Consider the following 23,330-nt stretch of genomic DNA (forward strand, 5'->3'; position numbering starts at 1 on the left):
TTATTGACCTACTGACACAAAGCCTTTTCTTTTTGTCAGGTTCACTATGACTTTGGCCTGAGGAACATTCTGTCCGTGTTAAGAACACTCGGGACCAATAAGAGAGCACGGCCTGATGACTCAGAGTCCAGCATTGTCATGAGAGTGCTGCGAGACATGAATCTTTCTAAATTAGTATGACAGGAACTCAGTGTTCTCTACCTTGCATAATTTAATATCTTTTGGAGGCATAGTACTGTGTCAGCAGTGACTGTATATGTGAATCTTTCTGTGTCTTTCAGGTGGATGAGGATGAGCCCCTATTCCTCAGCCTAATCAATGACTTATTCCCTGGTATCCAGCTGGATGGGAGCACATATGGTGAACTTCAAGCTGCTGTGGCCCATCAAGTTGAGCTTGCTGGTATTGTCAACCACCCACCATGGAACACCAAACTGGTTCAGGTACCTCAAAACCTCCTCGTCCGGATGTTAAAGTCACTACAAGGAACTTTCCTTTTGATTTGATTTTGGCGGTCCCAGTGGACGAAAATGGTCGAGTTTCCGAGAACCAGATTTAGAAAGCTTCTCATTTTATTGCAGCAGGCATCTTGACAGTCTGCTAGGCGCAGTCCTTGTTCTGGTTCTCCCAGCAGGGTAAAGCTGGGTCTGTCCGCGGTGGGCTGGTCGCTTCCGGAAGCCCAGAAGGAGTTTCTGGTGAACCTGCAGGATTTAGTCTGATTTATCGCAGAATCCGACTCGGTGGCACTGATGACAAGTATTGAGAATAACTGTATAGAAGACAGTCTTCTCGCTAAATATCTCGTTTACTTATGTTGTCCGTATAGAGTCATCAGTATTTAATTGAGACTGATTTAAAACCAGTTAAAAGTTCCTGACAGTAACTTTAAGCTCCTTTTGTGTTTTGTGTGTTATAAAGTTATTGTTTGGATTATACGTCACTGATATGATAATGCTACTTTCACTATCAGCTTTATGAGACTTCAAGAGTGCGCCATGGCCTGATGACTTTGGGCCCGAGTGGATCTGGGAAGACCACAGTCATCAACCTGCTCATGCGAGCTATGAGTGAATGTGGAGCCCCACACAGGGAGATGCGCATGAACCCCAAAGCAGTCACTGCACCACAGATGTTCGGTCGTCTTGATGCAGCCACCAATGATTGGACTGACGGGATCTTCTCCACTCTGTGGAGGAGGACACTTAAAGCCAAGAAAGGTTTGTAACACAAAGTTAAGTGCACATTCAAACTGATACTTCTCAATTTATGTCACAAATTGCCTTTATATTAAAAAAAAGATTGCACCACACAAAACACAATATTGTAGAAGATCACAAAGTAAGATTAATACAATTTAGTGGTTTTGCTTTAGTAGCACACATGACATGATGTATGCTTACACCTAAAAATGTTGGTCACACCACCTAAACACGGTCTGTCCTTGAGACAGAACTACAGAATGAGTAAATGAAAATGTGGAAGGGATAGTTTGAGAATTTTTTTTCCATTTCAGGGGAGTTCATATGGATTGTGCTTGATGGCCCTGTGGACGCCATATGGATTGAGAACCTCAACTCTGTGCTTGATGATAACAAAACACTGACCCTGGCTAATGGTGACCGCATCACCATGTCTCCATCCTGCAAGCTGGTGTTTGAGGTGCACAACATGGATAATGCATCCCCTGCTACTGTGTCTCGGGTGGGTATGGTCTTCATGAGCTCCTCAGCTCTTAGCTGGCAACCCATACTTCAGGTACAGTTTTATGAAATAATCAAAGAATAAAGTTTTTGCAGAAAATAAACTGCTTCTTTCACAATGAAGTGCTTAGGTAGAACATGGACTTTGTGTTGTAGGGATGGGCTCGCAAGCGCAGTGCAAACGAGGCAGAAAGCATTATGACTTTATACAAAAAGATATTTGAGGATGCTTACTTGTATATGAAGCAGAATCTTAAACCCAAAATGGAGCTTCTGGAATGCAACTACATAATGCAGGTATGTATGCAGAAAAATGCTGAAGACAAACAGAAATTAGATGATGGCTCTAACCTTGTTTCATGAAACACTGAATTATCTGAATATGATCCACCCTCAGTCAGTGAATCTGATGGAGGGCCTTATCCCAACCAAGGAGGCAGGGGGCTTAACCGGTAGCAAACACCTTGAACGCCTCTTTGTCTTCTGTCTGATGTGGAGCCTGGGAGCCCTTTTGGAGTTGGAGGATAGAGACAAATTACAGGAGTACGTCAGAGCTCATGGCAGTGGCATTGATGTGCCTCAATCCCAGCCAGGAGAGACTATATTTGAGTACATGGTCAACCCAAACGGTACAGTCATATTATACAATAAATGCCACCACTTTGCTGTCTTGATCTAGCTTTACAGTCAGTGTTTGAAGGACTGTTTTATCCTGGGTCTGTGACTTTATGTTTGGCAACTTATGTTTCAGGTGAATGGTGTCATTGGAATAACCATGTGGGGGAGTATGTCTATCCTACTGATCATGTGCCAGACTACGCCTCCATTCTTGTGCCAAATGTGGATAACACAAGAACCTCTTTCTTGCTGGAGACTATTGCCAAACAACGCAAGGTGATCTAGTCTCTTTTAAACTAACAGAGATATTTTTACTTATGAAATGTATTTACTGTTTTTGCTTTACGGTATGTCTGAAAGATGAATATTGTAATTGTATAGGCCGTACTGCTTATTGGTGAACAAGGGACAGCTAAGACTGTGATGATAAAAGGCTACACAAAAAAATACGATCCTGAGACGGACCTGTCGAAGTCCCTAAACTTCTCATCTGCAACGGAACCCCTGATGTTTCAGGTAGAATATTTATTATGTTCTCTTTGCATGGCTTTGTACACTTCTCAATCGTTTTTGGTTTCTGAAAGATCTTTTTTTTTTTTCATTACAGCGAACAGTGGAAAGCTACATTGAGAAAAGGATTGGCAGCACCTATGGACCCCCAGGGGGACGCAATTTGACAGTCTTCATTGATGATATCAACATGCCCATTGTCAATGAATGGGGAGATCAGGTGTTTGTGTAGCAGTTTTTTTTAAATATATATATATATATATTAATTAATTCATGTTCAGTCTGAGTAACTATTGTATGTGACTATCCAACTAGATTACCAATGAGATAGTACGCCAGATGATGGAAATGAGCGGCATGTACAACCTGGACAAACCAGGAGACTTTAGCACAATAATGGACGTACAGATTGTGGCTGCCATGATTCATCCTGGTGGTGGCAGAAACGACATCCCACAAAGACTGAAGAGACAGTTCACAGTCCTAAACTGTACCCTGCCAGCCAACACATCCATTGATAAGATCTTTGGTAACTGTCTCTAAAGTGATTCATTTTTCGTCTTACTTTTGGATGTACGAAACATTTCAATTGTTTTTTCATGCTCTTTCTCTGCAGGTGTAATCGGCTGTGGATATTTCCATACATGCAGGAAGTTCAAGCTTGAGATTTCAGCTATGGTGAAGCGTCTTGTGTCTGCTGGGAGGATTGTATGGCAGTGGACAAAGGTAATCACTTCAAAGATTATGTGACATTGATTATAGGTATTCATTTATTAACGAAGACATGACCTGATTTGATGATTTCTCATTGAAGACAAAAATGCTTCCTACACCATCCAAGTTCCACTACATCTTCAATTTGAGAGACTTGTCGAGGATCTGGCAAGGAATGTTAAACATTAAGGCCAAGGAGTGTAATGACATTCCTACTCTCTTGGCACTTTTCAAAAGTGAATGTACAAGGGTGATTGCTGACAGGTGCAGTGCTTACATACAGTGAATCCACTTTTAAGTACAACAAAATGGCACAACAAAAAGCATACTGAAATAATGTTTCTCTATAGGTGTGTATGCTCTGAGGACAGAGAGTGGTTTGAGAAGGCTGTATCCCGTGTGATTCAAGAGCATGTTGACCCCAGCCTCATCCCAGAACTTCATCCTGAGCCATACTTTGTGGACTTCCTGCGAGATGCTCCCGAGCCCACTGTAGAAGAAGATGAGAATGCCTCTTTTGGTGCTCCCAAAATTTATGAACTGGTAGGAACTTGGTATTTAGACCATTATATGATATCTGTACTATTGATGTAAAAAAACTGTCACCAAAATCTAAGCAAACTGATGTTCTTCCAGGTGCCAAATTTGGAGTTCTTATCAGAAAAGCTGTTAATGTATCAGACCCAGCACAATGAGATCGTAAGAGGCTCCAGTCTAGATCTGGTTTTCTTCACGGATGCCATGACTCATCTTGTCAAGGTCAGACTAAAGCCAATCTAACCGATGAATATCCTGTAAAGTACGCCATTCATTATTTATTTGAGATTTGCCTTTGTATAGATCTCAAGAATCATTCGAACTGCCAATGGCAATGCTCTGCTCGTGGGAGTGGGAGGATCAGGGAAACAGAGCTTGACTCGCCTGGCCTCATACATAGCTGGATACAGCATCTTCCAGATCACATTGACAAGGTAAAAAAGGGGAAAAGAAAACTGTCAGCATTTGTAAAGCAATTTGGAAGAAGATAGCCATGAAGCAACAAGATAAGGGGGTAAATAAGGTGAAAAGTCTCTATGTAGTTTTTTATATTTCTATGTTTGTATAAAGGCTACCCGTAAGGGAAAAAAAATACTATATCTCAATTATAATTAACAGTTTTAATTCATTTATACAATTCCATTGGTAAGGTAAAGCATTCAGATAATGTATGTTACTCTGGAGAAAATGTACACTTTAGAAAGATTATTCTTACCATTTTAATTACACTACAAAACATTGTTTTTACTATACCACATAATTCCCATTGACCCCATATGGTCACATGTTTGTTTATATATTTTAAAATGTTACTTAGCGACATGTTATTAACCAAATGACTGTCACTTTTGTAATTTGAATTACTTTTTTTAAAAGTTGAATGAATTGGAAAATTTGAATTATGCTGTCGATCATTAAAACATGATCTCTGTTAAATTCCACTTGGTAGCAATGAACAAATTCATTGATCATTTAAGGCCTACATTGTCCAATAAAAGCAACCCTATAACACATATTATTCATGATTATTTTGGTATGTGATATTTTGGACCAGAGCTAATGTTTACATTTTTGGCATGATTTTGACATCATGGCAAGACCATTTTTATGAGAAACAGCAAGATTTAAAAATGGCACTAGACCTTCTTTGTTAAAAGCAATAGAATAAGTATCTCATGATGTCCTGTTGGTATCCAGATGTCCAGAATTGTGCACCTTTCAATTTTTACACGTTAGCACCTACAGGAGGATATACCGGACATACTTTGTTTCTTACACCGCTGTGCTTGTTTTTGTCATCAGATCATACAACGTAAGTAATTTCATGGATGACCTGAAACTGTTGTACAAAACAGCTGGCGCTGAGGGAAAAGGCATCACCTTCATCTTTACAGACAATGAAATAAAAGAAGAAGCCTTTCTTGAGTACATCAACAATGTTCTTTCTTCTGGAGAGGTGAGGACTTCAACAGTGAAACATTAGACATTACTAGTGCAGTGCCCGTTCAAAACGTGGCTGTTCAGAATGGAACCATTGCTTGGCCTGTCATGTTGCTTCTCGGTTTGTTAAGTGACGTAAAGTCAATGAGCTGCTGTCTGCCTGCTGCGGACAACATGCTAGATAACATGCTGCTCGCTTTTTGATTCAAAGTTTATAAGTATTGCGTTACCAAATCCGACAACACAGCAATACAATGTAAGACAATGTTAAGAAGATCGGATAAACGGTCCTTGAGATATGCGAAAGTTACACCCACATACAGACAGACAAAGATTCCTTACTTTACAGTTGTGATACTATATAGATAGTTGTAAACTTTACTATTTATTCTCATTGATACAGTAAATCATTCCTACATCACACAGACTGTGTCAGACAAAATAGTTCTCAAAGGAAAGCTTTGACTGGTCCTAATTACTTCACTGTCAATTATCTGTGTGCAGGTGTCCAACCTTTTTGCTAAGGATGAGATGCAAGAGATCACCCAGAACCTGATCTCTGTAATGAAAAAGGAGTTTCCTCGTGTTCCACCAACTTTTGACAATCTCTATGATTACTTCATATCCCGGTCCAGGAAGAATCTGCATGTAGTTCTTTGCTTCTCACCGGTAGGTTGAAACTTTGTACATCCGTTACACAAAAGCAGTAACCTAAAGATATGTTGTTTACTTTATATTTCTCTGTATTTGTTCTGTTTCATGCATGACAATTGTTGCATTAAACATGAACTTACTAAGTTTCCCCAGCATGAGTGAATATTCACATTTGAATTACAGTATCTGCTCTCCTTGACAGGCGGGGCAGAAGTTTCGTTCCAGGTCCTTGAAGTTTCCTGGGTTAATTTCTGGCTGCACCATGGATTGGTTCACCCCTTGGCCCAATGAGGCTCTGGTGGCTGTGTCCAACTACTTCCTGTTGGAGTTTCCAATGGTTTGCACCACAGAAGTGAAGGCTTCTGTGGTGACCTCCATGGGTACATATCATGACAAAGTATCTGATACCTGTGAAAGCTACTTCGAAAGGTAAAACACACAATCATATCTAGGTACACACGGTTACATTTGTATGATTAATATCCAGATATTCTCAAGATGTTAGTGCAGAGACATACTTTACATGAACTGAAAGTTGTACGCTGTTTATCTTTCAGGTTTCGAAGAAGAACTTTTGTCACCCCTAAATCCTACCTCTCTTTTGTAAATGGATACAAAAGACTGTACTCTGAAAAGCACAACGATATCAACACACTAGCAGAGCGCATGAATATTGGTAACAAAGATTCAGATAAAGATGTTATAAAGATGAATGTATGGTAAACTTTGTATGGCCTACTCAGAATATGGATTTTAAAAGTTCTTACCAATTTCTAGGGTTGGACAAACTGATGGAGGCTAGTATGTCTGTGGCCCAACTATCCAAAGATCTTGTAGTCAAGGAAAAAGAGCTTGCAATAGCATCGATCAAAGCTGACACGGTACAGTAAATAATACGTCTCAAGAGTTGGATGAATGGATAAGTGGAAAGTAATGTGTAACTTTTCTCGAATCTACTAAATTACATAAAAGCAAGCATAAAAAGTTGGAGCAAGTATGACACACATTGGTCATGGGAAGGGATCTTTACACAATAGATTACGTAAATGAATCAGTCAAAGGAAGTTATGCAGTTATTTCTCATCCTAGAATGAATAGCTACCCCGGGTTTTGAAAACTGACTGAAAGGTCAACGGCCTTTGGTATTTATGGGATACCATTTATCAATGCCAGACATTTCTTCTTGCATTCCCATAGGTGGTGGCAGAGGTGACAGTCACTGCTGAAGCGGCTACCATAGTAAAGAACGCGGTCCAGGTTGTGAAGGACAGAGCCCAGAAAATTGTCGACGGAATTGAGGCAGAGAAAGCTGTTGTCGAGAAAAAGCTTGAGGCTGCCAGGCCAGCTATAGAAGACGCTTTAGCTGCACTAAATGTGAGATTTGTGACTTTTTTGAGCATAATAATGTATGTACACCATATATAGTGTGCACTACATAATATAATTACAAAATGTTACAGACAATCAAGCCTGCTGACATTGCAACCGTGAGGAAATTAGCCAAGCCTCCACATCTGATTATGAGGATTATGGACTGCTGCCTGCTGTTGTTCCAGAAGAAGTTGGACACTGTCTCTATTGATCCAGAACGAAATTGTCTTAAGCCGTCATGGGCAGAAGCACTGAAGGTAGTAAAAAATATTCCTCTTTCAGATTCAGTTCTTTATTTTTATTTAATTAGTGGTAACTGTGCTCTAGTTACTCGTAACCTGCACATTGTAAGCACTTTCTGTAAACTCATAAGGAGAGATGACTGTGGAATTTAAGTTCCAGTATGTTCTGTAGTGTTGATGAAAATAACAACATACAACAAGTAATCAACATTGTGAAGTTACTTATGTCTCTGTTTTGTCTAATTTCCCTTGTTTACTCTTTAGCTCATTGGTGGCACTGGTTTTTTAGCATCCCTCCAGCAGTTCCAAAAAGACAACATTAATGAGGAAACAATAGAACTGATGCAGCCTTACTTTGACATGGAGGATTACACATTTGAAAATGCCAAGAAAGTATGCGGTAATGTTGCTGGTCTGATAGCATGGACCCGGGCTATGGCCACATTCTTTGGCATCAACAAAGAAGTGCTGCCACTCAAGGTAAAGTTGATCTTCATCATGGCAGCTCACCATTTTATGCAATGTAGGTCTGACGTAATTGACCAATGACTTATTATAATAATGATACTTCTTTGATTTTGGTTTTGTGAACTTTAATGTCCTCTTTCTGTGTGCAGGCTAAGCTGGTTATTCAGGGAAGACAGCTAATAGTGGCTAATAATGAGCTAGGCGCAGCTGAGGCTCAGCTGGCTGAAAAGCAAGCAGAGTTTGACAAAGTCAAGGCCAAATGTGATGCTGCCATGAAAGAGAAACAGGTGTGGTGTTTAACCCTATAAAACAGTTTTAATATTGTATTTATTCAAGCTAAAAATTAAAATTGTGGATCACTTCAAATATTACCTTTTTCAGGACTTGTTGGATGATGCTGAGACGTGCAGGAATAAAATGCAGGCTGCATCTGCACTTATTGATGGACTTAGTGAAGAGAAAGTTCGCTGGATAGAGCAAAGCAAACAATTTAAATCACAGATCAACAGGTAGGTTACAAGGAAAACCTAATTTAATATTGAAAAATTATATTCTCAATGGACAGGGAGGAAATGGAATATTGTTATAATTAGGTCTGTTTTTTTTCAGGTGAGATTTGCTATTTATTGATCATAAGAGACTTTAAATGAGGTCGGTTTTTTTCTGTTCTTCTTGGCAGACTTGTGGGGGATGTGCTCCAGCTTACTGGCTTCTTGTCTTACTGTGGGCCATTCAACCAGAATTACCGGGACATGTTGTTGGACATCTGGGAGAAGGAGCTCAGGAAGCATAAAATCCCTTTTACAGAAAATCTCAACCTCATTTCTGACCTCGCGGACCCTCCCACTGTAACATAACATAAACTTGTTTTTATTTTACATCATTACTAGCTGCATAAAGAGTTACACATGTGATGAAACACACTCCTGTTTTTGTTTAAGATAAGCGAGTGGAACCTTCAAGGACTCCCAGGAGATGATTTGTCTGTGCAGAATGGCATCATTGTCACAAAAGCAACAAGATATCCCCTCCTCATCGATCCCCAGACTCAGGGAAAGGCTTGGATTAAGGAAAAAGAAAAGGCTAATGCTCTCCAAGTACATAGTACAAGTGCAGTACAACACAAATCATTGTTTTGGTCGTACATGGTATGGAACTAATCAGTGATCTTTCTTTCAGGTGACATCACTCAACCACAAGTTCTTTCGCTCTCATTTGGAAGACTGTCTTTCTTTGGGACGCCCACTGCTTATTGAAGATGTATGTGAGGAACTAGACCCTGCCCTGGACAATGTCCTTGAGAAGAACTTTATCAAATCTGGGACCAGTTTCAAGGTAATGTAGCAGCCATTCCCACTGGAAATCAGCCATACAACTACAATGGTTCCTCTTCTAAATCCTGGATGTGTCTTGTGTAGGTTAAAGTGGGAGACAAAGAGGTAAATGTGATGGAGGGCTTCCAGCTCTATATAACCACCAAACTGCCTAATCCAGCGTACACCCCAGAAGTCAGTGCCAAGACATCCATCATTGATTTCACAGTAAACATGAAGGGCCTGGAGAACCAGCTGCTTGGTCGCGTCATCCTCAGAGAGAAATATGTCAGTATCCATTTTCTATGTTGTACAAAACAGGTTTTCCTTCCATGGGTATTTTTTATTAGTGCTAAATAATATAACAGTAGTAAGAACTTCAGGCAATGATCCCGCAGAAGGTTTTTTAGGGGCATCACGGGGCAGTTGTGTAAGGCTAGCTGAATCAATGTTTTTGCTTATATTGCATTGTTACTACATTTTTGAGCATTTCATATTGATCATGTGTTGGTTTACTCGTTATTTTTACTTGCACTAATAAGATGTGATCATTAAAAATATTTCAACAGGAACTAGAGGCAGAAAGATTGAAACTAATTGAGGATGTAACTGCCAATAAGAAAAAAATGAAGGAGTTGGAAGACAACCTGCTGTACAAACTCAGCAGCACAAAAGGTACAACAGTTACTGCTGTAGGTTAATGCTAGTTTCTTTAAAGCCATAGTGGTAATGTAATTATGTATTTCTAAAAATACAAAAGTGTCTTTGTTTGTGTGATTAAAGGTTCCTTGGTTGATGATGACTCCATGATCGACATCCTGAGCACAACTAAGCAAACTGCAGCTGAAGTTAGTTTGAAGCTCAGTGTTGCAGCAGATGCAGAGTTTAACATCAATCTAGCTCAAGCAGAATACCATCCTGTTGCCTCCCGAGGCAGCACCCTTTACTTCCTCATCACAGAGATGAGCATGGTCAATGTCATGTACCAGACCTCCCTCGGTCAGTTCCTCAAAATCTTCGACCTGTCACTGGAAAGGTATGGTTTCACCAAAACCTTTTTAAGAAGTATGTCTGAACAATCTTGGCACTTGTTTTGAGCCCCGTGCACCTTATATTTCACACTGTTGCAATTAACTCAGCAGTAAACCCAACCATGTCTTACTCTTAACAAACAAGAGAAAAAAGAGTCAATTTGAACCAGGCTGTAGGTGCTGTAATGCACTTCAAGGTGTAGAAAATAACATTTTGTTATATAGAGACAACATGTTGCACACTCTGTCTCTCCGGTTTACTATTGTTACTCTCATGAACATTCTTTTGCAGGTCTGAGAAGTCGGCTAAAACTCAAAAGCGAATTGCAAACATCATTGAATCTCTGACCTATGAGGTGTTCAGATACACAGTGAGAGGCTTATATGAAAACCACAAGTTCATCTTCACACTCTTGCTGGCTCTCAAGATTGACTTGCAGAATAAGAAAATAGAGCATGAGAAGTTTCAAATACTTATTAAAGGTAAGATAATCATCACTGCCGGGAAAACTGAATGCACCTTTGTGTTATGGCACCTTGTGACATGATAACTCCTTTGAATATACAAATAGGTGGTGCTGCTCTTGACCTAAAGACCTGCCCCACAAAACCATTCAGGTGGATCCTGGATATGGTGTGGCTAAATTTGGTGGAACTCAGCAAATTGTCACAGTTCACTAACATCCTAGCCAAGGTGAGCTTAAGTTCCATTGATCGTACATCTAAGTCCCCTCTAAAAGTGTCCTCACAGAGCTGCAAATTACATATTTTGTAGGTATCGGAAAATGGCAAACTCTGGAAAGCATGGCTCAATCTTGATGCACCAGAGGAAGGTGTCATCCCAGATGGATACAACTCCCTCGATGTCTTCCTTAAACTTTTGTTTATAAGGTTGGATCCTGCTGCTAGTCATGCTGCTTATGTGTTCAAATAGTCAATGTGATGTTTAGTACACTATTCTTACAGGCTAATTCTTTCATAGGTCTTGGTGCCCTGACCGTACCTTGTATCAGGCCAGAAAGTATGTAGGAGAATCCTTGGGCGAGAGGTTTGCTGAGCCGGTCATCTTGAGCCTCCACAGCACATGGGAGGAGAGTGATCCTCGCACCCCTCTAATTTGCTTCCTTTCTATGGGTTCAGATCCCACTGACCAAATTGAAGCACTTGCTAAGAAACTTAATCTTGGTGAGCTTTACTGCTCTATAACACTTAACACTTTTACAAGCTTCTCCTCTTAACTCTTAGGAATCATGCTGCATGTCATGAATTGTGCTGCATGTAGTGATCTCACTACATTGGGTTGTGTCTTATAGAATGCAGAGCTATATCCATGGGGCAAGGGCAGGAGGTGCATGCAAGGAAGCTTCTTCAGACATCAATAACAGAGGTATGTAAAAGTTAATGAACCATTATGTTGTAAGGATGAGTAGTAAAGTGAGGCTGACCGTTTAACCTGATCTGTGGCCTCTGTATCTGGATATATTAAGGGAGGCTGGGTCCTCCTGCAAAATTGCCACCTGGGTCTGGAGTTTATGGATGAGTTGCTAGAAACTATCTCAACTGCAGAGACCATGCACGATACTGTCAGGGTGTGGATCACCACAGAACCACACGATCGATTCTCCATCACACTCCTACAGGTGACACTTCACAAAGCTATGTACGGTGTTGTGAAATTCTTACCTCATGTATTACTTTATATCCCCAGATAACCTTTACAAATACTGTGTGCACTATACGATACTTGTACATACTTAGAGCAAGTTGTTCTCACCCTTTTACCTCTAGTCCTCTATCAAGTTTACCAACGATCCACCCCAGGGAGTGCGTTCCGGCTTGAAACGAACATTTGCAGGAATTTCACAAAACCAGTTGGAAGTCAGTAACCTGACTATGTGGAAGCCTCTGCTGTACAGCGTGGCCTTTCTCCACACCGCTGTGCAGGTACTGTCCATTCGTCAGGAATTAGACAGAGGAGCCTATGAGGAAATATGTAGTGAAGTCAAATCTAAAGGGAATCCTCACATAGTCCTACGTAATATGATCATTCTTAGTTTTTCATTGTTATTTTAGAAAGAGAAATTGATGTATTTATATATTGCTATTCCACTGTAAATCATGGTGTTGTATGTAATAATGTGACCTCATAAAATGTTGTTGCAATATAATGTATACTGAATGAAATTACTGGTCAACAATTAGGTGTAGTTTTACATTCAAAGCTGTCTTATTTTTACACTTAATGTGAATTATGTGGTATGATTAGACATCATTATGAATATTATGAATTATGAATATTTATGAGTGCCTTTAACTATAATTATACAATGCTATAAAGCAGATTGTAACGCATTACAACGATGTTTATAATGTATTGGAAAATGTTCTTCATAATCACATTTTTTCTTTAGTATTAATTGATGCTCATTCACTTTATATAATCCTGTGTTTTCCTTTTCTTTCTGAGGAACGACGTAAATTTGGACCATTGGGTTGGAACATACCGTATGAATTCAACTCTGCTGATTTCACTGCAAGTGTTGAATTTGTTGAGAGACACTTGGATGATTGTGGCCCCAGGAAGGTGAGAATTCGGCAACAGCAGTCTGACTGTAAAGATTATTTTGATCATCTTCCCTCACTTGTCATTTTGTGCTTTCCGACAGGATGTGTCCTGGGTAACCGTGCGATACATGCTAGCTGAAGTGCAATATGGAGGAAGGGTTACAGATGACTATGACAAACGCCTACTCAAGTGTTTTGCTCGTGTAATAATCCTACTATTTGTATTCATTATCCTTGATCAACAATTTTGTTTTGTTTTATTGATTTATTACTATACATGACAATGGGTGTTTTTCATTGCAGGTGTGGTTCAGTAAAAAGATGTTTGACCCATCATTTTGCTTTTACACGGGCTACAAAATTCCCGTGTGCAAGACAGTAGAGGAGTACATGGAATGTATTCAGAGCTTGCCCACGAGGGATTCACCCCAGGCGCTGGGGCTGCATCCTAATGCTGATATCACGTAAGACAACATTATCCTAACACTATTAAGGACAAAGATACTGTTATTATATGTAATTATTAAGTGTAACGTTATTGCTAACATTGCTTTTATGCTTTGTGTTCAATGTTGACCAGGTATCAGACAAACACCTCTGCTGAGGTGCTAGACACGATCACGAATATCCAGCCCAAGGAAAGCGGCGGGGGATCAGGATTGACTCGGGAGACAATTGTTTACAAAATGGCGGAGGACATGTTGGAGAAACTACCCCCTAATTATGTGCCACATGAGGTGAGTTTGTTTGATCGTTAAGGTTTTAGTCACCGCTTTTTTGCACCAACTGAAATCTAAATTCTGCAATTTTCATGGACTAAGGTCAAAGCCAGGCTGTTGAAGATGGGAGCTCTGAACCCGATGAACATCTTCCTGCGTCAGGAGGTGGATCGAATGCAAAGAATCATCAGTTTGGTTCGCATTAGTCTGACTGACCTGAAACTGGCCATTGATGGTACTATCATAATGAGCGAGGTCAGATCACTACTCACTCTAAAACACCAGTGCTTCACTGTTTGTTTCTTAAAATACTAACTTCATTTCCACAATAGTTATTTACTGAATATATTCATATTGTAATACTGAAACATGATATAATACTGAAACATGTTATTTTGAAGTAAAGTGCAAAAGTAATTTTTATTCCTGATAATAAAATAATCTTTAATTATTATGAGGGTGTAAAATGCTGTGAAACTACTGATTTGTACTTTTGATTTGTTGCTCTTAGAACCTCCGTGACGCCCTGGACAATATTTTCGATGCCCGTGTGCCAAGCCTGTTTAGGAAAATCTCCTGGGAGTCATCCACACTGGGCTTCTGGTTCACAGAGCTTCTGGAGAGAAACAAACAGTTCCATAGATGGGTGTTTGAAGGAAGACCCAGAACTTTTTGGATGACAGGCTTCTTCAACCCACAAGGTGAGTCATGTGTTTTTGTACAGAAAGGCATTAGAGTTGTCTCACCCCAATAAGTTAAATAAAACACTAAAATCATAATCTAGAATTGTTGCATTAATACGTTTACGGTGTTAACCTTTGCTAAATGAAGACCTCCAGCAACTGACACCATCAGCTGGGGTTGAATTGATATCAGTTTTGTGCTAATGTCTTCTCTGGGGGATGTTTGCAGGGTTCCTAACAGCTATGAGACAAGAAGTAACGAGGGCAAACGAAGGCTGGGCTCTGGACGCAGTCACTCTGCACAACAATGTGCTGAAGCAGGCACAGGAGGAGATCACAGCCTCACCTACAGTGAGTCAAAAAGCATGGAGATACTGGCAATACACCAACTAAAAACAATAATAATACTAGATCTCAAATACAGCTTACACTTGCATTTATGATGAACTTGGAGGGACATTGCAATAAGTATGACAGTATTGATCTGCTCATTTTGATTGTGAGACGAGCGAACAGTTGTTTATTCTTTAAGGAAACATGCATTATTCTGTCACTGACTGTGCCTGCCCTCAACAGGATGGAGTGTATGTTCATGGTCTGTACCTGGAGGGCGCCGGCTGGGACAAGAAGAACACCCATCTCATTGAGTCCTCACCCAAAGTGCTGTTCACACCCTTGCCTGTCGTCCACATGTTTGCCATCAACTCCACTGCTCCCATGGATCCGAAGCTATATGTCTGCCCCATCTACAAGAAACCAAGTCGAACAGACCTGAACTACATCACAGCAGTGGTGTTGCCTACCATGCAGTCACAGCCACCAGATCACTGGATCTTGCGTGGGGTTGCCCTGCTCTGCGACATCAAATAGATCACAGCTGCATGTCTTTTATTATTATCATTTAATTAAAATTGCCAGCATTGAATCTGCCCGGTAGTATGAGTGACCTCTCAATTTTTATTGAATTACTGATCACAACCACAATGCTGTAAGTCTGAATGCTGTTGCTAAATCTAGTCATCCCGATAACATGAATTCATTTTCTAGAGTTCTTTTTCCTCTGGAGGAAGTTGAGTCGTATTGGAATTCTGACAGGAATGACTGAAAAGTGAGCTCTCTCATGCACTCTCTCAAGTACTCTCTCATGCACTCTCTCAAGTACTCTCTCATGCACTCTCTCAAGTACTCTCTCATGTACTCTCTCAAGTACTCTCTCATGCACTCTCTCATGCACTTTCTCATGCACTCTCTCAAGTACAGTAAACAGCAGTGCAGATAAATGATACTTGTGTTTGAGAACGTCAAATTGAACCTAAACGCAAATGTTTATGCATTTTGCACACGTCATTCACACATTCTCTTATAAATCAGGGAGGATGTCAAGATGTCTTGTTTACATATGGGTTACATGCAATTCATATGATATACTATTTTAAATAAACATTGTTCACTTAAGTCCAAATCTTCATAGCGTTCCATAAACAGTGAAAAGTCTTATCACCTACTCACCATTAGGAAAAATGGTCCTCGAAAAGCACATTAAAAAAAACTATAAAATGAAATGTAGAATTCTTTAGCGGTCTCAAACTAAGACAGACAAATCCACCACCAAGAATAAAAGAGGGGAATGAGCAGAGGGATTGATGCCCACACTCATAGGACTCAGTGTGGGGAGGGACCCTGGACCACTGAACAGGTTAAGACACTACAGTAATCAGACAAATGATCTATACATACATCACTATCACCCACATGGCACCAATTGATGTCCATGCCTGTTCTGTATGCACAGGACCTGATGCAGCTGGGTGGCTTCAAACTATTGTATATGGACAGATCACATCTACTGAGGACAGTGTTGTTAAGTTGACCAACATGTTTCTGTCACCATCCCATCCTGTCTGTCCCACTGGGTGTTATGGAAGTAAGTTATAGTCTCCTATTTGATCTTTCTGGTTTTTGTGAGATGTTAAAGCTGACGATTATTTTGTTTTCAGGATGATAGTAGAGATGAAGTCCGAAAAACACGTCAGAAGATGAAGCCGACCACTTCACACTCACACCAGCACCGGAATGCAGGTAACTTCTTTTGGAGAGAAAGTACTAGCGAGTAGTTATCTATGAACTTTGCTGCACCAAAGTCTGATCCAGCATGTATAATGGTACATATACTTAAACACTCAGTTGCAATATTAGCTAACATGTATCTGAAACTAATGCAGTAACACAACAGTCCTGCATTATATTCTATATTTGTGAAGGTTATAATGCTCAGTTTTAGTTGAAACTGTTTTAGAAAGGTGTAAAGAAATACTTAGAAGAAATACAAAGTTTTCAGGAGCTTTTAAAAGAAAGTGTCCTCTGCCTTGCCACTAGATGGAGACATTTTTTATTAAGTTGCAGTCCTACAGAAAGTTTGTATTGTTGAACTTATGTACAGTTCAGCGGTCGGCTGAGTGTGATTTTTCTCCTTAATTTATTATGTGATGGGAGCGCTCTTCTTTGTGAGCCCATAAAAAGGCGAGCATGACCACCTCATTACCTCAGCAATAAAAGAATACAGCCTCCAGTGAGTGCAGTGTAAGCAATGTCAGTGTGCAGAGTCCAACGGCTCCTCTGGCTCGTTTCGTGGGAGATGATTGTCAAAGTCTTTCGCTCCGACCAGCAGCTGGTGTTCAGGGACCATGCCATCGGGGAAGACGGTCAAGCTCATCCTGTATGAGGTGCTGCAGTTTGCGGCCCTCATTGTACCCATCTTTGTGGTTATGGAGAGGTTCGCCGGCCTCATATGTGACGTGAGAGGACGGGATGTAACGACCTATTGGCTGGTGGTGGCGGCGTCTATCGCCTATGTGACCTCTGTGGCCCTGCTGGTGTGGGTTCCTCTGAAGTACCTGATCCTGAAGCGGCGGAGGTTTATCTCAGAGATCACACAGTGGTGAGTAGAGCTGTAACCAATGTCAGTGATGAAGTATCTACATGTAGATAAAGGATGTAACCTTAAACAAATTAAACAAACAAGTCAAAGTGGTTAGAACACACGGCAGATTTGGGTTTTTGGTCATATTAAAACTGACTTGGCAAGGAGAAAAAGACTTGAAAGAAACTGAAGCTAGCAAAGTAAAATTAGCAATACTACAACATAGAACTACCATGATACAACTAAGTCCTGCTTTCAGAAGTATTATCAGAAAAATATTAGAATAAGTGCCCATAATAATGCAAAACGACCAATGGAGTTAACATGGTGGTTGATGTGAAGGTAATCTTAACTTCTGTTTTGTTGTTTAATCTTTAATCCTTCATCTTATTTCATATTTATTAGGCACAATCTTCTGAATTCATAAGAAATAAACTGCAGCCTCGCTCCGTTCAACACACTCAGGGGTTTTAATGCTGCAGGTATGACTTGGTCTGGTATGGTGGCTAATGTTAGCTAACTCTTATCTAGATATTGCTTTATGTTGGAACTGACATCACTGAGTGAGTTGCACCAGCCTCTTTACATCATCCCGTTATTGTGTCTTTGCCTTTGTTCAGCTAAAGGTTTCCCTTTAATCCACAAAGTAACCAGATAAATCTCATGGGTGAAAAGTGCAATGTTTGCTTCTGAAACGTAGTGTAATACAATTATTTAGTAGCACAAAATGTGAATACTCAAGTATCTAACAGTTGTATTCATTTGTTTTTCAGGAGACCAACAGCGCTGGCGTATCTCATCCTGTGTACATTACCGTGTTTTGCTATTTTAATAGCCAGCTCCAAGGTAACGCATTTCATTTTCTAGATTTAAAACAGATAAAAACAATACACAGAAACACTGATAGGGCAGGTATCCACGGCTGCTTGCTCCGTAGATACCCCAAGTCCAAATAATCTCTACGCCTGTTAGAGTGGAACTATGGGAGCCCATGTCTGACACTGTAATAAAAAGATCAAAATAATGAGAACCTTTCTCAATATTTTGACTTAATATCTCAAAATAATAAGAAATGTTGTCAATATTCTGACCTAGTATCTCAAAATAATGACTTATTATCTCAAATAATGACTTGGTATCTCAAATAATGACTTCGTGTCACAAATAATGAGATATGAAGTCAAAATATTGAGATTTTTGAGATAATTTCTCATTATATTGACTTCTTGTCACCACAGTGGCGTGAAATGGGCTTCCATATGAAACAATTTAGTTTCCTCACCTTCCAATTAATAAATATTCTTCATTTCACTGAGAAAGGCAAATCCAATCAAGTGCTGTAATTCTTCTGGCGTTTCTCCGTCTATCTTACTTACACGGCCCTGCCAGCACATATCTGAAACATCATGGCTCATCTTCTTCCATTTGAGACTGATCGTTGTTGTCGCAGAGAAGCACCTGTTGGTGTTTTTCTTCTTTCACGCTCCGACGGGGTCCTTGAACAGGCACATTTGCTGTAAACAGTCCCTTTGTGGAACAAGCTCGTTTTTATGACCCCTGTGTGTGAGAGAATATGTTTAGAGCACTATTATTATTATTTATTGAGTGATAGTTGACACCACAGAGAAAGATGAAGATTGCTTGTCACCATTTCTTCAGTCTCTTGAGATTTTGCTTCTTGAAGCAGCCGTATATTTTTTCACCGTGTACTGAGAGGGACTTTGGCACCATCGCAATTATGAGAAAAAGAAAGCAGAAACGTGTCCACTGTCTCATGACTGTACTCTGTGTCTGAGGTATTCAGTAACCCATAAGGAACATAACAGGTTGGTCATTAACCCAAACTTTAATACCATCGACCACTCAACAAAACAACAAACAGATATGTGAGAAAGTGTCTTTTATTACTCCATAAGCAAGGACATAGGAGCATCTGGCCACACAAAGACTCGTCAGACATATTCTTACAACTACTATTACTTAATCATGTTTTAAGTTTATTCAGCAGCATCTTAATGTCCACAATGATGAGGCGATAAAACCGGATGGCTTCATAAAACTTGGCTCCTTGTTCTCAGTCCAGCCAAATACCATAGTAAAGAGCTTCCATTCTGTTTTCTTCCTGCTTCATCCCTCGTGATTTCTAAGTTGCAGATTGGTTCTTTCGGTTTAATTCCCATTTATTGACGCTGGTATCGGTTGTACTGCAGGTGCAGGTGGACAGAGGACTCCGGCTCGACCATTTCGCCGAGTTGCCCGTTTCCTTGGTGCTTGTCTCCCTCATCTGTGTGGATATCATAGAGAGAATTCGCCCCTGCAGTCTCATCGGACAATGTAAGTCTTGAAGTTTTTGTTATTATAAAAAATAAAAAAGAATGTAAAGTGTGTATGCCCTGCATTTTCACTGTTTTCTGTTTTAGATTGTTTTATATGTAAGAACAAATGGATCAAAGGCTAAGGGTTCCATTTAGCTGCTTCAGTTTCAGGGTCCGGGTATTGTGCATGCTGGTTCACTGTCACATGGTCAGGACTTACTGGGTCACTTGAGTAGAACAGAGCCATCTTTAGTATCTTTTAATGTTATTACAGCAGTAGCAACTGTGAAGTCAAAATGTCTGCAGTGGAAAAGGTGTGAATCATTAAAGGTGTACACTTCATGTACAAGTACACGTGAGCTGAACTGAGCAGCTTTTCTTATTATTCACTACTCAGTAAGTCTGCATCAGACCGTCAGGCCCTCAGGGGTCCCCAGGATGTGTCCCCGATACGTTTTGGTACGGTATCTTGAGGCCCTGTTTTAATATCAAAATCTAATTTACCTGTAACACCTTGAATATTTAAGTTAATATTATGTGTGCATGGTGCATATCCTTAAACAAATTTGTGTTTAATCAAATTGTCACACATTAATTAACATGCAGCAAACCTGGAGCATGGTGTTTTTCTAGTGTAGACTCAATGGTTGATTTCTGGGACTTTGGGCAAATTGAATTTGGGGATAAGATTGTGTGGGGCGGCACACAGCTCACTTCTGTTCTCTGGGGCCCATTAGCAGGTCCTAGTCCAATCTGGCCCTGATAGCCAGGATATGCCTGTGTGTGCCTCTCCAATGCAATCCCACAGCACCGTTACAAAACAACCACTTTATAAATCAGCCCCAAAAAAACCCTAAAACACTAAACTTTTCAATTGTTGATTATCAATTTGTCCAAAACCTGCTACTTTTACTATTGTTCTATATTGTGTCATTTTGTGTGCTCACTTTCCTTTTTGGATTTCTTTGCTTAACGTAACAGGTTTTATCAGCCTTTACTCGCCCAAAATAAGTTTTTAAGCTTTTCAAAAAGCTGTTATTCACTTTTATAGGTTTTCAGGAGAGGAAGTAACCATTTAGATTCCCAATATGGGATGAGTTTATTCAAATATATCTCTTTGGAAATTTACCCAACGTTCTTGGAGCTGTGAGGAGCTGCTGGCTGTGTGTCGACTGAGCCGATCTGCCAGACGAGGTAAATAAAGGTCCACACTGCAGCTAGCTACTCCAAATAGGCACTATTTGGAAAAACACATCACATATTGGCAAACTAAATGTTACTTTCTCGCCTCAAACTTAACAACTTTGTCAAGTAAAGGATGATAAAGCTGGCTAAGCAAAGTAATCGTGCTATACCTTCTAAAACGGTATTCAGAAAACAAAATGACGCAATGCGGAAGTGCTCGAGTTCAGGACAAAGAATAAGTTTAATATGTTGAGGAGCAAGACTACAGAAGCTGTGTTCAACCATGAAGTACACAGCTGTGTATTCAGTGACCAGTCTATTAGCTTCACCTAACTAAAGCTAATGCAGTCTAATACAACACAACTGTGATGAATCCCACCTTCATGACGTTATAGTGTTCAGTTTCTGTTAAAGCTGTTAACTCAATGGACATTTAGCTTATGGTGTTGTTAAACTGCACTGTGCTTTACAGATAGGTGTTTCTATTATTTTATCCACCCTATTTATATCGAGGAGGGTCGACTAAATAACAGAAATGCATGACGAAAAAACAAAAGAAGACGGTAACCAATCTTGACATCGGCTGGAGTGTAACATTACCTCCCATTTTATGTAGTATAACAGCTGATGTTGTGTGTGTGCTCTTGTCATTTTCAGCAGACAGCTTGGATTCTGACTTTGACACGCCGGGCCCCGTCCTCACCCAACTGGAGCAGGTGACCACTGTGACGGGCCAGCTGCATGCTGACGAAGGCCAGAACGGTTCGACCCGAGGCCCCCCAGAGGCCAGCAATGGCGGCACCTCAGGCAGATGGCAGGACCTTGCCGGTTCACCCGGCCGCTCGACACTCGGCTCACGAGTGCCCAACGCTGCCTACCTGTACTCCTCATCTTCGCGCCGGCGATCCTACTCCGGTCCTCTGGGCTTACTGTGGAGGAGGGACGGGAGGTCACAGGTGTTTGTGGAGAGCTTCCTGTTCTGGCTCGACACTGCGGAGATGGTGAGAGTGGCAGGAGAGCCGTCGATCTTCTACTCAGCCTGGGTGTTCCCCGTCTACATCCTCTCCTTCACGTCTACTCTCCGCATGGTCATCACTCCCAACAACCCGTTATTGTCTTCTGCTGGAGTTGCTCTGCAGGACCTTCCTTTCTTCATCGTGCGAGTGTCTCTGATTGTTGTGTTCGGTTATGTGACTCCTGTGTTGTACCCTTTGAAAAATGTGCTGGTGAGCCTGACTTTTATCTACTTCACATTCGTGGTTAAGCTGAGGATTTTCAGAAGGCAGAGCATGTTTTGAGGAGGAGTGACAGAATGAAAGATCCGCTTTGATTGTGGAATGGTTGAACAGTTGCTGCATTTATGTGAAGGGAGCAACACCGGAGAAACTGGAGAAACGGGTGCTGATGATCAAGAACAACGTGCTTTGAATTGTAACGGCTGTAAATGTGTCAAAAGGCCATTCATCCAAATCAAAGTGTAAAAATGATTCAGGATTTTTTTAAAACTGTTGGAGTGTACAGCTGTCATTTTTCTTTCACATATTTGAATCCAAATGTATTTATTGATAATTAATTTTCTGTTTATCTGCTACATTTTTTTTTTTTATCTGTGCATGTGTTACCATACTGCAAAACAAAAGCTTCTAAACCATTTCAAACAACTGTAACTATGTTAAATAAATATCCTTTGTTTTAACACAGGTGTAAACAACAACATTTTCTTATCAACAATGGGTCAAATGGTCTGCAGAGGGAACGGTTCTACGGTCAGGGGTGAACCTTCGATCAATCTATATTATTACGTATTTATATTAATATAAATAATTGCTATGTAAGTAAGTTATTTATGATTCATTATTATTATTACTTTGAACACAACAGGTTTTGCATCCTTTAATACATAAAAAACGCAAATCTCCCCCATGTTCTGAATATGGCTAAAAGCATTCCTGCTGTCCTCCAGGTGAGTTCAGAGTGCATGTAGAAATGAATACTCACCTGGAAGTAACCATGAATGCTTTTAGTTCTGGGCTTAGAGCTGCACTAAAAAAAAAGAAAAACCTTTATTTTATCAGCTGGCACTGAATGAACAAACTGGGTTCTGTATTAACTGTGTTCAGGGTTTGAGTGGACGACTACATTTTGCCAAGATTTGCTCGTCTCAGACAAATTCCTTTGATTTAAGACAAAAAACTCAACTCAGCACAGAATCCTGCGCTCCGGACCCTGAGGACGGGGACGTTGCCTTCTTGGAAGAAACCACTCCCTGCAGGTGAAATCTAGTTCTTCACAGGATAAAGATGATCACGCATATCAGAATGACATTGTATGGATTTGTAATGAAC

The 23,330-nt window shown here is 40.3% G+C and overlaps 2 protein-coding genes across 2 annotated transcripts in view; both read left to right on the forward strand.

The window, feature by feature from the left end:
- LOC116393022 (dynein heavy chain 8, axonemal) overlaps positions 1-15,731 on the forward strand; it is a 34,223-nt gene extending 18,492 nt beyond the window's left edge. The window contains exons 47-92 of the mRNA XM_031864900.1: positions 40-174; positions 282-443; positions 971-1,217; positions 1,514-1,755; positions 1,857-1,997; positions 2,098-2,329; positions 2,452-2,594; positions 2,700-2,834; positions 2,926-3,048; positions 3,144-3,357; positions 3,445-3,554; positions 3,643-3,806; positions 3,893-4,085; positions 4,179-4,301; positions 4,383-4,513; positions 5,382-5,535; positions 6,024-6,188; positions 6,376-6,602; positions 6,731-6,849; positions 6,951-7,054; positions 7,371-7,547; positions 7,634-7,801; positions 8,051-8,266; positions 8,404-8,541; positions 8,636-8,763; positions 8,934-9,102; positions 9,196-9,351; positions 9,434-9,589; positions 9,673-9,855; positions 10,137-10,242; positions 10,351-10,603; positions 10,891-11,081; positions 11,171-11,292; positions 11,374-11,489; positions 11,581-11,783; positions 11,912-11,985; positions 12,086-12,238; positions 12,387-12,542; positions 13,066-13,182; positions 13,265-13,366; positions 13,467-13,627; positions 13,744-13,900; positions 13,985-14,137; positions 14,394-14,583; positions 14,795-14,916; positions 15,142-15,731. Coding sequence (XP_031720760.1) covers positions 40-174; positions 282-443; positions 971-1,217; positions 1,514-1,755; positions 1,857-1,997; positions 2,098-2,329; positions 2,452-2,594; positions 2,700-2,834; positions 2,926-3,048; positions 3,144-3,357; positions 3,445-3,554; positions 3,643-3,806; positions 3,893-4,085; positions 4,179-4,301; positions 4,383-4,513; positions 5,382-5,535; positions 6,024-6,188; positions 6,376-6,602; positions 6,731-6,849; positions 6,951-7,054; positions 7,371-7,547; positions 7,634-7,801; positions 8,051-8,266; positions 8,404-8,541; positions 8,636-8,763; positions 8,934-9,102; positions 9,196-9,351; positions 9,434-9,589; positions 9,673-9,855; positions 10,137-10,242; positions 10,351-10,603; positions 10,891-11,081; positions 11,171-11,292; positions 11,374-11,489; positions 11,581-11,783; positions 11,912-11,985; positions 12,086-12,238; positions 12,387-12,542; positions 13,066-13,182; positions 13,265-13,366; positions 13,467-13,627; positions 13,744-13,900; positions 13,985-14,137; positions 14,394-14,583; positions 14,795-14,916; positions 15,142-15,435 — 7,425 coding nt within the window. The 3' untranslated portion in view covers positions 15,436-15,731. The remainder of the gene's footprint in view (positions 1-39; positions 175-281; positions 444-970; positions 1,218-1,513; positions 1,756-1,856; positions 1,998-2,097; positions 2,330-2,451; positions 2,595-2,699; positions 2,835-2,925; positions 3,049-3,143; positions 3,358-3,444; positions 3,555-3,642; positions 3,807-3,892; positions 4,086-4,178; positions 4,302-4,382; positions 4,514-5,381; positions 5,536-6,023; positions 6,189-6,375; positions 6,603-6,730; positions 6,850-6,950; positions 7,055-7,370; positions 7,548-7,633; positions 7,802-8,050; positions 8,267-8,403; positions 8,542-8,635; positions 8,764-8,933; positions 9,103-9,195; positions 9,352-9,433; positions 9,590-9,672; positions 9,856-10,136; positions 10,243-10,350; positions 10,604-10,890; positions 11,082-11,170; positions 11,293-11,373; positions 11,490-11,580; positions 11,784-11,911; positions 11,986-12,085; positions 12,239-12,386; positions 12,543-13,065; positions 13,183-13,264; positions 13,367-13,466; positions 13,628-13,743; positions 13,901-13,984; positions 14,138-14,393; positions 14,584-14,794; positions 14,917-15,141) is intronic.
- A 213-nt stretch (positions 15,732-15,944) lies between these two features.
- Positions 15,945-22,478, forward strand: tmem236 (transmembrane protein 236). Its single transcript, XM_031865416.1, has 4 exons — positions 15,945-17,503; positions 18,259-18,331; positions 19,696-19,819; positions 21,643-22,478. Exons 1-4 carry the CDS (start codon positions 17,250-17,252, stop codon positions 22,281-22,283), a joined length of 1,092 nt encoding a protein of 363 aa, XP_031721276.1. The 5' UTR covers positions 15,945-17,249; the 3' UTR covers positions 22,284-22,478.
- Positions 22,479-23,330: the final 852 nt, after the last annotated feature.

Source organism: Anarrhichthys ocellatus, unplaced genomic scaffold, assembly GCF_004355925.1.
Source record: "Anarrhichthys ocellatus isolate YVR2014 unplaced genomic scaffold, GSC_Weel_1.0 scaffold32, whole genome shotgun sequence".
In the NCBI taxonomy this organism is placed as follows: domain Eukaryota; kingdom Metazoa; phylum Chordata; class Actinopteri; order Perciformes; family Anarhichadidae; genus Anarrhichthys; species Anarrhichthys ocellatus.

Bases quoted from the DNA above. Each gene is read 5' to 3' on its own strand.
- tmem236 (XM_031865416.1), top strand. From the start codon at position 17,250: ATGCCATCGGGGAAGACGGTCAAGCTCATCCTGTATGAGGTGCTGCAG. The intron at 17,504-18,258 runs GTGAGTAGAGCT...TTTGTTTTTCAG, and splicing joins ATCTCAGAGATCACACAGTG to GAGACCAACAGCGCTGGCGT. The intron at 19,820-21,642 runs GTAAGTCTTGAA...TGTCATTTTCAG, and splicing joins CTGCAGTCTCATCGGACAAT to CAGACAGCTTGGATTCTGAC.